The sequence below is a fragment of the Chelon labrosus genome, assembly GCF_963514085.1.
Source record: "Chelon labrosus genome assembly, chromosome: 11".
Lineage (NCBI taxonomy): Eukaryota > Metazoa > Chordata > Actinopteri > Mugiliformes > Mugilidae > Chelon > Chelon labrosus.
The window spans coordinates 21,924,841-21,941,157 of record NC_140344.1 but is presented as its reverse complement, the minus strand read 5'-3'; the positions used below and the strand labels follow the sequence as shown (position 1 = coordinate 21,941,157).

Genomic DNA, 16,317 nt, shown 5'->3' with positions numbered 1-16,317 from the left:
TGTTTACATACCAGCATGTATAATATCTCTCCAACACTTACATTCATAGCGGAGATTCTCAAACTTGGGGCTGTTATCATTCTGGTCAAGTATTTGGACGGTGAGCTGACAGATCCCGATGAGCGGCTCCTCCGCCCAATCAGTGGCCGTTACTGTAATCGAGTACTCTCTCTGCCGCTCCCTGTCGAACCGCCTGGCTGTCACGATCACCCCTGTAAATACAGAACAATAGTCAGCCCGTTCACAGAGCCCACGGCAAACATACACACTCGAATACAAAAATATATATTCATCCATGCATTCGCCCAGCAATTCTCCAATACACCACCCAATCTGAAGCCATCCGTCAAGAAAACAAGTAAACAATTATAAATGTATTCTGACTAAGTTGAGCATTCCTTTCAAGTGTTGAGACTTTGTTATTAAATCTTTAGATGGGGAAGATGGAAGGCGAGCTTGATTAAAAAAAAATGACTGACAGGATAGCATGCTGACTCCACGTGTTAGGACTTCAGAACAGCTTCTCTGTTTCCCTCTCCCTTCGTTATGTACAATCAATTTATATACACATTGAGCTTTTCAAAGATTAAATGAAATGTTGATCAATACTCGGGTTTGGGCATTTGATTCCTATTCCTGAGAATAGAGCAATTTTAATAATGTATGTCTTCTCAAGTCAGTGTGCAGCAGCATCTCCTCTCAGTTCACATTTCAACTCAGATGACCACTAGAGATGTTATTACCATTAAAAATACAGCATTGTCTTTCCACAGGACACTCTGTGCTCCATGTCTAATTGAGATCCATTTTACCCCCAGACAATCCGTGACGGGCTCTACCTGTGTCTGGATGGATTCTGAAGGCAGGCATGGCGCTGTCTCTGTGCATTAAGCCATATTTGACTTTTCCATTTGCTCCCTCATCTGCATCCACAGCATGCACTTGCAACACAAAAGTCCCCGTCGGCTGGTTCTCCAGCACTGAAGCCTGCTCACGATATTGCTGGCACTGAGATAGAGAGAGAGGGAGAGAGAGAGAGAGAGAGAGAGAGAGAGAGAGGGACGGAGGGGGGAGGGAGGGGAGGAAAAAGGAATGAGAGACAAACAAATACAAGAGAGAATTCTCATATAAGGGAATATGTTAGTCTGATGAGAACAGAGGAATCAAAGAAAATAAACTCATTAAGTAGAAGGTCATTGCACTCACTGAACAGGGAATTATTGTGCATGAAACACAATACAGTTGTAGATACAGTAGCCTACATCTACAGAAATGAAAACACTTGAACGGATTCTTTTTGAAGAGCCAGGAACGAACAGCTTTGTTTTAGCAACGGATTCAATCCATTCCCCCGATGAACACATGCCCCAGATAAAGAGCAGCTCTTTGGAGCCTTTCTTTCTTGTAATCAGATATAAATGCGAGCTACTCTTTCACCAGAATGACCATGAGAAACAAAAAAAAAAGAAAAAGAAAGAAGAAAAACAACAGGAGAGGAGGAGCAAGAGGGAAAGCAGAGGGAGGGGAGAAGGGATCAAAGGATGCGAGCAAGAGATAGAAAGTAGAATAACGTGAGCGTTCATGGGATGTGATGGTACCGACTGCATGCCCCGTAGGAGGCTCTTCATAAAAATCACATAATATAAAACATAAGGTCATGCCAGTCCAGGTGGTTCTGAGGCATGACTTGATATTTAAACATATTGAATCGCCAGGAGTTCCTGCGCCGACCTCAGGAGCTCCAGCTCAGCGTGTCTGCTGCCGAAGTTCAAGTCACTCCTAATTAAGGAGGAAGTTAATTAAACAGGTATATTGTGATGATATTGCACTTTATTTTTCCTTTTTTTTTCTTCATAAATTAACCAAAATCCCTATTGAGCGCCTTAAGATAGAGTGGGTGTGCAGGCTAATCGCAACTCATGGGAAAACAGAGCGTACCGAGACACGGAGGCTGGGGAAATGAAGAACGCCAAGGCAGAATATAAGAGAGCCGGCGAGTGGGTTGAGGAGAGGGAGGAAGGAGGGATGGAGAGGATGCGACTGTCTCGGATGGGGAGAACATGCACCGTCGGCGAGCACAGACGATGATTTGCGACAAAACAACTGACTGACAGCTATTAAGAAAGGTTCCGGTTGGCAGCAGCAGCAAAGACAACAAAAGAAAATGTGCTTGAAAAGAAGAGGCTGACATTTTGGAAAATACATTTATGAACTTTATGGCTGATATTTAGTCAAAAAGATCAATACCAACCGTGTGCCTTTCTAAACGGCTGTAACAATCACAAAATTTGAGTTGATAATTAAGCCTCAGACGAACAATTGCGATTTAATTGTTTTTTGCAGCACTTATTTAAATGCTTGTTTTTTTAACCACATTAAATGGGTCTTTGACTATACTCTGTGGCCATATTAGATGTTAAGCACCTGAAGATGAACAGTGGCACTTATTATTCTCCTCTTCATTAAAACATTGCAACAAGAAAGCGATGCAGCAGGATGAGGTAATTAAAAGAGTGCCGGTCTAAGCCTCAAACGGTGGAAAAAACGATATGGAAATAGTGATGGAAATATGACGTTCCTGTTAGTTTCGTCCAGCTGTTTTTACGCAAATGAATGGAAACTAATGCTAATGATTATGCAAAATGACTGCAGTAAGCTCAAATAATTACTGCGGAAATAGTTAGCCTAGCTCTGTCCAAAGCTCCAATAATCAGCCAGCAGCTTTGTGGAGTTCTTGCCTGTTGAATGAGCAAGCAAGACACTTTAAAGGGGAATTACCGATTTTTACAACCTGGACCTCATTTCTGGCATAAAATACGATTGTTCACTCACCCATATAACTTTAGTGTCATTTGGAGTCGTTCGGATGATATTTAGATCCAGTGGAGCGCCGCATATATCCATATAGTGGGAGTGACTGGGGCACCGAGACGCAGCCTCTAAATAACGCATTATCTGCTGCAAAACTCGTTCATTTCGCCAATATTTTGTTATGATACGCTAGTGCTACGTATTTCCCGTGACAACAGAGGCATTCCTCCCCTCCTCTGTTGTCATTGACGAACATAGTCCACAAGATTACCACCAGTTACTATCTATTTGCGGACGTACAGCGGTTTGTTGTTCTTTGGCCAGCTCCTCATCGGTATACTCTGGCCCAAAACGGTAAGGACGTCCATCATAAACAAAGTCGTCATCCACAACCTCAGAATCGGAAAAATATTCAGCAAAAAAACAGCAGTAGCAAATTACAGGTAAACAAGCCGGCCGTCACAGTTGCGCGTGGCGCTCGGAGATGACATTATCCAGGTCAGAGGTTAGTAGGTCAATCTACAGACCGGGGATGACGATATCAGATAACTCCGTACTCAACGGGGAATAGCACTAGCGTATCATAACAAAATATTGGTGAAATGAACGAGTTTCGCGGCAGAAAAAGCGTTATTTAGAGGCTGCGTTTCGGTGCCCCAATCACTCCCACTATATGGATATACACGGCGCCCCACTGGAGCTGAATATCGTCCGAACCACTCCAAATGACACCAAAGTTATATGGGTGAGTAAACGATCGTATTTTGTGCCAGAAATGAGGTTTAGGTTGTAAAAAAAACAGTAATTCCTCTTTAAAAAAAGATTCTCACCTCTTCAAATACAGGTTTGTTGTTGTTGACGTCGTCAACACCAACGATGACCCGGGCCGTGGAGGAAAGTGGGTGCGGCCCGCCTGATGCATTGTCATCTGTGGCCGTTACATTCAGGACATACTCCAAGCCTTGAAGCTTGGGCAGGGGAGTGGAGCGGAGACGGATCAACCCTACAAAGAGCACAAAGCCATTAAATTACACATTATAAAATATGGTCCACTCTTACGGAGGACGTACAGCTATTCCATTAGTCATTAAGCAGGATGTTATTGCCACCGCGGCCTTGCATAGTGAGGGACGTGCTATTGGTGAAAAACACGCCAGAAAATGCACACTGCATGCTGTTGTTCTAGAAATCGGGAGTGAGATAGCAAGCGGCGGAAATTCACCTCACAAGTCCGCAGAAAGGTAAGAATCTGATTTGCAGACTAAATCCAAAAACCAATTTCACAGTGGTGATTTTGTCACATTTCTAATCTAATAATTGCATGCTTCCCTCTAAAGATGCCCATCCAGCTCGAGCACTAGGACAGAAATATGAAGAAGTGAAGTGACTCTGGTTAGAAGTTAACCAGGCTCAGCAGAAGCCTATTAGCTGTTCCTCTCGCCCCCTTTGTCTGCTTTTATGTAACAGTCAAGATAAAAGGTGGGATAAAAGGATGGAGCATCTGAGTCAACATCTTTCTCGTCAAGAGATACACGAAACATCAGAGGTTGCAAGACAAGCAGGCAGCCTGTGATGTGATCGGGAACCCATTGAAGTGAAAGCATGGAGAGTTTTTTTTTTTCCTTCTTATTCTCTTGTTGTGTTTCTAGTCATCTCTTTCAATGTTCTTGATTAAAGACAGCACAGCATGCTGATACACACAGATGTGAGTGCCTGACTTTCCTCTCTACCAAATTACTTGCTGCCCACAGAGCAGAGAGGGGCCCAAAGCCCTAACGACAACGTGTAACAATGACACTGCTGCACCACTACATTAAAATAAGTGAACTGTGGGATGTACACAGTAATTCTCTCGCTTTAAATGTCAACCTTGTTTACAAATCCGACCGCCGCTACCGGCTTTTCAATGAGCCAGCACTCTCCTTATATATGCCCGAAGTTGGAAGCCGTGTCATGATTTCTCCCCGCACCCAAAGAACATTAGCCTTAGCGTTCTCTTGCTCCGAGGATACGCGGAAAGGGCGGAAAGGAATATAAAAAAAGACACAAAAGGAAGGGGAGCTGACGGAGCGAAGCCCGAAGATTGTGAGCTATGATAGAGCAGTTGTTGTGAAATTGAATTGAAAGGGTTGGGTGACAAATGTCACAGCGATTGCCACTGGTTTCGGATCAAAGGGTAAATAAAAAAAAAAAAAGATAAACTGTGCAGTCACAAATGGTAGAAAGCCGAGAAACAAGTGGAAATTCCTCGTGTGCTCCTGCAAACAAAAGTGTGGGGATTTCCTAAATGATAATTAAATATTTATGACCCCAAACACTTGCATAGGAATTGCAACTTTTAATATAAACGTAATATTTTTCGCACATCCACACTGCAAATGTCCAATACACACCACTGTAGCAGGGCATCTGACAGAAAGCTTGTCAATTAGAGCGAGCAAAATTAAGAAACATCACCTTTCTGGCTGTCAATGACGAAGTTTTCTTCCTCGTTGCCTGCTGTTATAGAGTAGATTATACCATCACCATCTGGATCTTTGGCCAGAACTGTGGCGACGAGCGTGTTGGGGCCTGCGTCCTCGGAAACAAACGTTCGATATCTGCGAAGAGGGACTCGAGTTTAACAAGTGCGAGAAAGTGAGAACGCACACACACACACTCACATATATGGAAGGACGCCAGAAGTCAATGATAGAAACACACACACAGACAGGAGACATGAATCATTTACACAGCATCAGCAAGCTGATTAGACTTATGGCTGTGGCTTTTGCTTGTCACTATGATTTAACCTGTCCTCTTAGCTGGCCGGACCAGAGACAGATGATAATGTCTACTGGGATGTTGAAGTCATTGGACAAATGGTGCTTCCACATACCCAGCCCACTGTGGGCCATTTGATCCAGTGGCTTTTAAAATGTCAACAGTGATTTGCTTGCTCTGTGGAGCTGGGCAGCGAGATGCCCAGTGAGACACAGGAGACTGATATACCGCTGTGGTACAAAGCACAATGGGGTGGAGATGAACCCGGCGACTAGAAGGACGCGGAGATGAAGAGAGATGGATAAAAGGTGAGCAAGGAGCAGGTGACAAAAAAAAGAGGAGGAGGCAGCCACAGAAATGACAGGTGAAGTGATATGTGGGAGTGAGAGAGAAGAGAGAGGAGAACAGAGCAAGCAGGATTTAAGAGGGGGCGGCGTTCTCACAGAGTTTGAGTTGATTCGTCAGCAGAACTTATCCCCCGTGAGACTTGGTGCTGTATCCTCTTCTAATATGTGCGTGTAAGTATGTGTGTCTGGAGCGGATCGTCGGTGTCTGCGGTGGGAAGTCAGAGGTGATTGATGGTTTACAGAAGAACGCTGATGGGTGATTCATCTCCGCCTGCCGCGGCAATCTCCGTGGCAACATGAGTGACCTGTAATCTGTCACCCGGCTCAGAGGCCACCTCTCCGCAGCACCGTGGGATGAGACATATACACTCCGCCTGCTTTTCTTCCTGAAGCATCTCCCTACATCTCACTGAACTGTGAAGTTGCGCCTCAGACCGAGTACGCCTGCCCGCCCGCCTGCCCGCCTGTCTGTCTGCTGGCCTTCATGTCTGGTGATTTGCATTTCCACGGGCTCTCTGGCTGTCCGTCCCTCACTTCAATCACTTTCAGCCTCTCTACGAGTCATTCTGATGTGATCTGAGAGAACATGCCAAGGAAAATTAACCTGTCCTCTCACATGGCAGAGCTTGGCCTCGGCATTTGGGATTTCCTTTTTGATGTATATTTAATATACATCAAAGAGGTCAAGGGGTTTTGGCTGTGTCTACGACTGGAACACTGATTGTGTCCAAAAGTATTAAGTTATATGTGACAAATTTTTCACTTTCGAGTATGCCAAAGGTGCCGTACTACACCGGCTAAATGTCCAAGTACGCCACTCGAGTTATCTAAATGATGTGGTCTTTATTCTGCTTTTTAGTCTTAACTGAAGGGCCACAAACCAAATTTACAGCTGCCACCTGTATTCAGCAAATGTATTTAGAATTACTGACCGTCCACAGCTCAAGAAATTTAGGCAAAAATGACGGACGCATGAAGAGACGACAGAAGACGAACGACAACAACAGCATGAAGTAGCGATGGTACGCTTTGCAATGATGGATTTCTGCAAAAACAACTATTGCTGCTGTGTTGAAATGAGCTGATAAGTTAGCTGGACAGCAACCGGTATGAAGACTCTCATATGAAGCAATTTGACTTCACAAATATTCTTTGCCTTTCAACTTCCTAGCAACCTTAGCTTGCTAGCTAAACAGGCAAAAACACAGATTTTTCCTTTGTGACATTTAGGGATCCCTTCAAGCATCAAAAGAAAAAGCCAAAACAGTTTCCTCGGATGGCCGAATACTGGAGGTGACGGCTAGTGCGAGACTGTTTCAACATTCGCAGAGCGGACAACGTGCAGCCGATGCTCTCTAACACTGTCAGAACGAGAACAGGCCAGCATCAATAACGTCAATGTTACTTCAAGCAGAAGTCAACGCAGAGGAACCGGGTGAAGAAGAGGACACAGTTGCAGGCGAATGCAATGCATCAAGTGGCCTTAAAGTGATCAATTTGGATCATGGAATTTTTTTTGTAGGGTGCTGAAAGGTTTTAGTAATCTTATTTATTGCATTTGTTGCTGGAATATGTCCAGCAATCCAAGGACGTATGGATCAGTAGCAAAAAAGTTTAAAATTTGATTTAACTTAACAAGTTTTTAGTAAGACTTTGCTATAGGTTTTGTTTTCTTAAAGGGGAACTAGTGTTTTTTACAACCTGGACCTTATTTCTGGCATAAAATACGATCGTTTACTCACTCATATTACTTTTGTGTCATTTGCAGCCAGTCGAGAGATATTTAGATCTGCGTGTATCCATATAGTGGGAGTGACTGGGGCACCGAAACGCAGCCTTGTTCGAAACTTGTTCATTTCACCAATACTTTGTTATCGTACGTTATTCCCCGTAGCACTAGTCTGAGTGTCGCACGCACTGCAAAAACTAGCAGTAGCAAATTACAGGTAAACAAGCCGACCGCCGCAGGTGCACGATGGCCGGAGATGACATCATCCAGGTCAGAAGACATCATCCGGGGTCTGTAGGTCAATCTACAGACCCCGGATGATGATAACAGGTAACTCCGGACTCAACGGGGAATAACACTAGTGTACAATAACAAAATATTGGTGTAATGAACGAGTTTCGTGGCAGATAATGCGTTATTTAGAGGCAGCCTTTCGGTGCCCCATTCACTCCCACTATATGGATATACGCAGATCTTAATATCTCCCGACTGACTGCAAATTACACAAAAGTTATATGGGTGAGTAAACGATCGTATTTTATGCCAGAAATAAGGTCCAGGTTGTAAAAAACAGTACTTCCTCTTTAAGATCAGATAATCCTTTAATTTATCCAACAGTGGGAAAAGCCAACTTGATTATAATGCATTTTGTAGTGTTAAGTATTTTCAAGCTTAATAAGGGGCCCTAGGGAGTCTGTGTTAAAAACCATTACTCGATCTGTCATTCTGCTATTCAAATTAAAACCAGGCTGTCGTCAAAAAGGACACTTTGCCACCCAGATTCTGACCACAGGGCCTTTGGCTTTTTTGAGGGAGAAACACGGCCAAGTTTCTCAGTTATGAAATAAAAAGAATGATTTCAAAAATATCATGTACGAGTATGCATTACTCTACATGTGTCTATCTTTGGAAAAAAACGTTCCCTTTCATCATTCTTCTATGTCTCCGTGTGATGAAGCACACAACACACCGTGCCCAGCAAACTGCCTGCATTTCTTACTGTCTGGCTGGTCTGGCAAGAGTATTCGTCTGACTGCCGACAGGCTTCTCTGTTTATCTGCATATCTGACTGGCTGTCTCCCGTCTGCTCGGCCTGCATGTTTTGGTATTCTCGACTTGCTTGCCCTGCAACCATGTTCCAGTGTGTTTTTCTCCTCAGTTTTGTGTTTGTCTCCCTCGATCTCCACCTTTTCCGCCCGCCTGTTTGTTTGGCTCGATGTCTAGCCACCCACCGAGACTGACACCTGACAATGCAACAAGAGCCGGTAACAGAGGTCTGCAGCAATCTTCTTTGAAGGTCATTGAAACATGACTGACAGGACAAGGAGCTCACTCGTTTGGGGGAATAAATGCAGCGGAGCCACTGTGACAGTCGCTGCCCACCCACTCGTACGGCTTTGCCAAAAATGCAGTCGGGGACACACTGGATTGCATCCATATGTCACTTTACCGCATACCTTTGGAGGAGGCCAAAAATAAATCCCGGAGAGTGCTGTGCGACTGCAAGAAGCATTTTAAGCAACGCTCCGGAACATTCTATGAAAGAAACCATGTCCCAGTTTGCGTGTGATTAATGTGAGAGAAGTGAGTAACAGATTGCTCTAATGCCAGATGGCGATTAACACAGCAAATAAAATATCCTGAATTCTTCTTACTGGAGGTGGTTTTACTACAGAAAGCAGCGTTGATGCTAGTTGGCCACTATTCAAGACAGGACTCCCTGCTTCAAATATTATTGCGATGAATAGCCTGAAGGAAGGCAGGTCTGTGATGTGTGATGTAACAACCCGTATATCTGTGATGCAACCACCTTGTCTGGTCAAAGAGCGAAGCTGTGATATAATGAAGTGTGATCAGCTATTGGATAAGTGATAAAGTGGTGGCAGCAACAGGAACATTGTTTAAAGTCATTAATTGAACTCTGGCCATGATTAACGCTCGCCGTGCAAGCGACATTCTCCCACACACATACGCTGAATATCTTTTTTAATAACTCATTGATTTTCTTATTGTGCTCTTGTGTCTCGGCCTTGCTGTTTTCATTCTCACATGTAATCATGGTGTGTCATAACAATGCGGAGAGATTGTTGCGGGATGAAAAAGCAGAAAGCAGAAAAACATCAAATAAACCATGATAGGAAAAGTGTAGCCAGGCAGGTGCTGTGTAAGCATAAGGGATGAAGCTACTCACACGGGCTGGGAGAATTCAGGGACTTCGTCGTTGACGTTCGACATCCTCACACGGACGGTGGCTGTGCCCGAGTGAGGCTCTTCCCCGCCGTCCACGGCCATCACCACGAATTCATACAGATGGTTGGGCCTCTCGTAGTCGAGCCGGCTCGCGGGGAAAACAGTCCCGTGGGGTGAAATGCTGAAGTCTGAGCTCAGAGTGTAATAGGTGAGCTCAGCGTTTAACCCCGAGTCACAGTCCGTGGCCAACACTGGCGGGAGGGAAGACAACACACAAGGCCCCATCAATTAGCAGTTAATCGAAAAGGGCTGATGAGATGGCATCGGCTGATGAATACGTTGACATCTGTGTAGATCATTATCTCTTTGTGGCCTTGCTAAACATGTAATAAATCATATGCTCTGACAAGCACAATTACTAGAACACAAACTGTACTCCTCCAGAATGATTACCTTCGTATGCAAAAAATGACGGAACAAAATGAACAGTATAAACTGATCAGGCAAAACATTATGACCATCTTCCGAACATTGTGTAGGTCTCCCTTATGCCTCCAAAACAGTTGTGACTCATTAGAGAATGGACATGGGCTTTCTGAGTGTGTCCTGTGGTGTCTGGCAACAGAATGTTGTTAGTGGGGGGGCCTTTGGGTCCTATGGGTTGAGGGAGTGTCACTTCTATGGGGTGTGGGTGCCCGGTCTGGTCTAGGTAACATCCACATTAATTCCAGGTCCAAACGTTTCCCAGCAGAACATTGTATTGTCACAAGACGGTCAGTGTTATTCACTTCTCCAGTCATAATGTTGTGGCTGATCAGTGTATGTATCAGTGTTCAGAAAAGCTACGTACAATCACACAGAAAATAAATTTGCTCCTATGTGTGCCGCGGTCCCAAACATTGAGCGAATTTTACTCAAACTCAGAGTTTCGCACATGTCCCCTCTAGCTCATAACGGTTGAATTTCTCTTGATGTGTTTATTTTCTGTGTGTCAGACATCAGCAGCAGCTGTGCACGTCGGGGCCCCGTTCTCCTTCCGTCTCAACATCTTGCGGTTCGAGACGGGGTAATTTACTATACGCTCTTTGAATTTAGCGTGCATATGGCGAACGACTCTGCAAAACGCTAAAAGAACAGAAGTTTCTTCACTGTCAACCACTTTTTTATTTTTTATTTTACACAGCTTTATCATCTTTAACATCAACCTCAGCAGGTAAAGTTGTGGTGATAGCCTCATTGTAAAGTATTCATCTGTGTCTTTTCCCCGTAGATACAGACTGAAGGTGGAACAGGGTTTTCTCTGCCTCAGTGCCTCAAAACTCCGACATTTCATTAGCTAGCTGGGCAGTGCACCAGGTTAACAAATTAACTCTATTTCACATTTTTGCCCTCTCAATCTAATCTAGGGCGATGTTATTGAACTACAAAGACTACATGCATCTGTATGCCGCTCCAAGTAGTGTTTTTGCTGCATGAAGATTTAACTTTGATACTTTTCAGCTCCTTTAGAAGATTCTCCGTCTCCGCTCTCTCTCTCTACTTTTGATTCATCCGCTGCTGAGTTTTCCTCCCCCTACCTGTTGTTTTATTTTGTCTCGACACATCGGTTTGTATTGGTTGCCATTTTCTCCTGCCGCCGGCTCTGCAGTCTCAACAATTTCCACCGCTCCAGGTTGTGTATTCTAACGTTTTCAGATTAAATTTGTTTGGTTTTTCTCGGTCAGAATGCACTACAAACAATTGCCCAGCTGGGGATCACCTTTTGTAGCCCGAGAAGTCCCACAGGCAGGAGAGCGTTTGACAAGGGCTAAATAGCGAATTGTAAAATGGATATAACGAGGTACCTTTTGTGTTTTATGAGCGATTTTCAAACTCTCGGGTGTGCTCATTCTAATTCACGAGTTAAATATCAGAGACTTTTGTGAATTCAAAAATGTGGGTTCAAGTAATTTTCAGTCTGAGGCTATAGAAGTGTAAATTTTTTTCATGAAGCAGAGTGAAAACACCTTTTTTTTTTTAGGAATATAGGGCTCACACATTGTACAACAGAGTAAAAGTATAAAGGTATATCTAATTAAGAAACAATTCAGTCACTTTTTACACTTTCCACCTACATTGTTTTTAACCAGTGTGTATTTTAACAAGTTAAGCTGTTGTGACAGTATCACATATGTCATGCAGCGATAGGTCATGTTCAGATATTGTATTAACAAGCATCCGGAGTGATCAGATCGCAAGTGACCAGCGTAAGGTCCTGGAGTGAACCTATCCACGATTCATTAAGGATGAATTTGTATCACGGTGCCACAAACCGCACTGTTGACACCATTGAAACAGTTTTAGGTAGCGATCCATTACAGACAGGGGTCCTGGGTGCAGCGTGCAACATTTGGCTGCACCCTAAATTATGTAGTCTACATGTTATTTGCATACAGAGTGGAAAAACTGAGATCGGACTCTCTCAGGACGCATGTGGAGACGCATTTTAATGCAGCGCGTGAACCCGCGTACTTAGAGCTGGTCACTTGTGATTGGACGTTAATACCAGGTCTGAACACGGCCCGTAGACGAACTGGCATGCCATTATTCATACAAAACATAATAAATCAGAGGCGAGTTCTGTTCGGTATAACCGAGGCTGCGATGCAAAAAAAAATAAAAAATTGGAAACATTACGGGCGTATGAGGTGAAATAATGAAACCTGACATCAGACACGGAGCTTAGGTTTTCTTCCAAAATACATCTGCTGTGGGGAAAAAAAAGTGAGTTTTTGGATTCTTTCTCTCTCCATTTGAAGAAGGAAGAAACAGATGGAAGTGAAATATGGGGTCAGAAGAGTCTCACCCTGCAGCAGGGATGTTGCCGTGGTTACAGTCTCGGGGACTCCATCCACACTGTAGATGGACTGGAGGAACTCTGGGACACAATCATTCTCATCCGTTATCAACACCTGAACCTGATTAGAGCCAGCATGGTGGGAGGAGAAAAGAGGGGAGCGGAGAGGAGAGGAAAGGCACAAAATGAAAGAAAAAAAAACTTAAAGTCTCTTTATGAACTCTCAAATCCAGAAGACAACAATGTGAAATTCTCCGTACGGAAGGCCGGCCCCCAAATCTTATCTAAATTCATTTATATTTCCTCAAGTTGCCAGTTGAACACATCCTTCATCTTCCAATTCATGACATTCCCGCGTCAAAAATAGAAATGTTCTGAGCATGCCTAACTGTGTGTGTTTTCGACAAAGGCCCTTAGCCTCCCTCCACCCTACAAGCTCCCTGTCACCACTGTGTGCGAAGTGTGAAGTGACAGCTGAGTAATAGTCCTGAAATAGCTGGGATAGGTTTTCCCAGTCTCCATCTCCTTCCCCGCAACATGCAGCCGAGCAGAAGGCGGTTTTGCTCGCTAAATCCGTGGTACAAAGTGAGCAGCTGACGCGATAATTGGGTAACAAAATCTTCGAATTAATAATTTAAACTGGACTGAAATCATGAATAGTTCATCTCAAAATATTCACTTGTGAATGAATGTTTCTGATTGTAGCGTTCTCGTGCCTCAGAGCGCGCACTATATATTTTACGCAGTTCATCTCCGGATCACACCGCCGACAAAAAAAGCACTTACTGAGACACAGAAACAAAAGAGTGAAACAAACCGCAAAAAATAAAATAAGAAAAAATCCCTTGGGCCACCGGTCCACTTGTTAAGATTTCTAAACCGTTCAGCCATGCTATCCCTGCAGACAAACATCCCGGCTACAAACTCTGCTGCTCCTTCTTTGTGGTTACCCTCAAGCGTGTGATGTCAATAGGTCACCACTAAGTTCATTGCTGTCTGCGGAGGCTTGCCAGACGATTTGAGCCACCTAATGCTTAGATGAAACCGTGTCTGCCTCTCATCCTCTTGAGCTTTGTGAAAGTCCAGCGGGAGAGTATGACACAGCATATCGGCGAGATTTTTTTTTTTTTATTTCAGTTTAATTCTCCACAGCAATAGCAAAGGCCTGCGTGACGGACGCAATAATAAAACATCACAGCTGGAACTCAGCTTTGGACTCGGTTGACCAGATTGTGTGAACTCTTATATGACTCATGTTGGCTCTCTGCATCGCTCTCTACCTAAACTGACCTCGGTGGCAGTGCTGAGGCTGCCGGGCTCCTCGCTGGCTCGCACCATCAGGAGGTAGCGACGCTGGTCGCTCTCATAATCCAGCGTCCTGGTCAGACTGATCTCCCCCGTCTCCTGCCGAATGGTGAAAAGGCTGCTGGGATTGATCAACAGGCTGTAGCTGACTGGCTGCTTCTGGAAGGAAATGGCAAACACCACCAGGAAGCTGGGGAACAAAGAGAAAGCGATTAGAAGAAATGGAAAAACTGTCTTTATTATTTGATTTCAGCTGCACCCATGTTGAATTAGAATCGAAATCCTCTTTTCCTACATCAGCACTGCGCTATAATGAAATCAATTACTGTATGGCCCATTGACTGCGTGCTATAAACACGGTCAATTGGTACTTGTCAGTTCTGTGTAATAATGCAACACTATTATGCAGATATCTGTGTTTGTTTTTACGGTTAAGGGAGTTTGCATCCCCTAATAGCATGTGATGATGATATGTCTATTCACGCTCGAGTGCACTGGTGTAAGCAAATGAATATTCATTGAAACAAGTCCAACGTTTGAAATCCGACACCTAGTGAGGACTTTTGTGCACGTCTGTGTTAGTTGTTGTGGGACTATTGTAGAAGACACACTTGACGTCAGAATTTGAGTCATTTATCATTTATCAAGCGGCGTGTGTAAAACTGTCCTTGTGTGATTCAGTCAGTTAATCAGTATGCTCCCATGCCTGCACTCATTTTAACATTTGTCAGTTTACAGAAATGAGGTATACTGCAATCCGGATGCATTTTAATATCACACTTCATTATATTCTACTCTCCAGAATTAGACTAGAGGCAACAATAAAGTACCTGCCAAAAAAAAATATCATCATTGCTTATGTGTGCTGGTAGATGTTTACATATGCAGTACTCACGGCTGTCCCTCAGGCGTATTCTCTGGTATGGAGATGGCGTAGCTCGCATTGGTGAACTGCGGCGCTCTGGCTCCTGCCACCACAGAGAGCATGGCGGGGGCACTGCGGCTTCCCATGCCGTCAAGGGCCACCACGCTTAACAAGTATTCTCTCTCCCTCTGAAGCACCAGCCCTGTGGTCAGCACCTGCCCTGTCTTCTTGTCTACAGCAAAGCAGCCGTCACCGCCTGCAGGGAAATACAATGACATTATTTTTCATAACTGGACCCAAACCGATCCAGTGCTGCTGACTTGAATACTAACTCAGAAAATTTTACCCATATGCCAATTTGAAAAAAGCAACTCTATCTAGCTGGTTCTGGTGAATTAAGGCTAAAATCCAGAGTATTTAAGAGATTCAGGTAGAAATGCACATTTAAATTCAGTCTTTCTCTGCAGTGCATTTATATAAGAAGCCAGTAAAATAATGTGAAATGAATGAACTCATAAAGCTATGGTTTTGCCGTGAGTTCAGTCATTGTTCACTTTGCTCTTGTGTTAGTAAAGACTCCACAATGACAAAACAGTCAATAGATTATAATATTTTCAGGCTGTATAATAGAGTCACCAGTGAATCTAAACTAGCTGCAGATGCTTGAGATGCACCTTTATTGAACCCCTGCAGGGGGAATTCAAAATAACACAGCAGCTTTAGGGAATGTATTGATATCAAGGATGAAAAATTCCCTATTCATCAGATAAGCAGTGCAGATATTTATGGAAAGGTTTGAGAAACTATGAGAATTAAATATATGGCTTGAAGCAAGAATTAGCAGCACGTTGGAGCTAGCAAAGAATGATAGAAAATAGGGGTCAACAAACATACATATATTAATTTTACATATTTACATATTATATATAGTACATTAGATACATACAGAAGAAAATATAGAGCTATGTATCACCAGCACACCATCAGCAATAAGAAAATCCATATACATAAATACAACGAGAAGTTAAGGGGACCAAGCATAGATCCATGAGGTACCCCATTTGGATGATACTTGAACTCTATTTCTTGGCATGTCGCTTTGAATGAACAACCTGTAAAAGTACAGAGATGCCGCCATGTAGGGGGAGTTCAAAATAACACAGCAGCTTTAGGGAATGTAGCTGAGATTAAGGATGAAAATTTCACAAAACAAGATATTTATGGATAGTTTTGTGAAACTGTAAGAATTAAATATATGACTTGAAGCTAGCAGCAGTAGCAATGTGGAGCTAGTGAAGACTGATAGAAAATAGGGTTCAACAAACACGTAATTTTACATATTTACATATTATATACAGTACATCAGAATTTACTTTGCTTTCCTTTTTTGATGTCTGTGAATAAAGAAGAAAATACAGAGCTATGTATTGCCAGCACATCATCAGAGATAAGAAAATATGTGCATAAATGT

The 16,317-nt window shown here is 43.5% G+C and overlaps 1 protein-coding gene across 1 annotated transcript in view; it reads right to left on the bottom strand.

Moving 5' to 3' along the window:
- LOC311495990 (neural-cadherin-like) overlaps positions 1–16,317 on the bottom strand; it is a gene marked incomplete at its 5' end in the record, with an annotated part of 94,679 nt that overhangs the window by 47,274 nt on the left and 31,088 nt on the right. The window contains 8 exons of the mRNA XM_084555699.1: positions 42–212; positions 840–1,008; positions 3,642–3,814; positions 5,269–5,411; positions 9,842–10,091; positions 12,686–12,797; positions 13,967–14,171; positions 14,877–15,102. Coding sequence (XP_084411825.1) covers positions 42–212; positions 840–1,008; positions 3,642–3,814; positions 5,269–5,411; positions 9,842–10,091; positions 12,686–12,797; positions 13,967–14,171; positions 14,877–15,102 — 1,449 coding nt within the window. The remainder of the gene's footprint in view (positions 1–41; positions 213–839; positions 1,009–3,641; positions 3,815–5,268; positions 5,412–9,841; positions 10,092–12,685; positions 12,798–13,966; positions 14,172–14,876; positions 15,103–16,317) is intronic.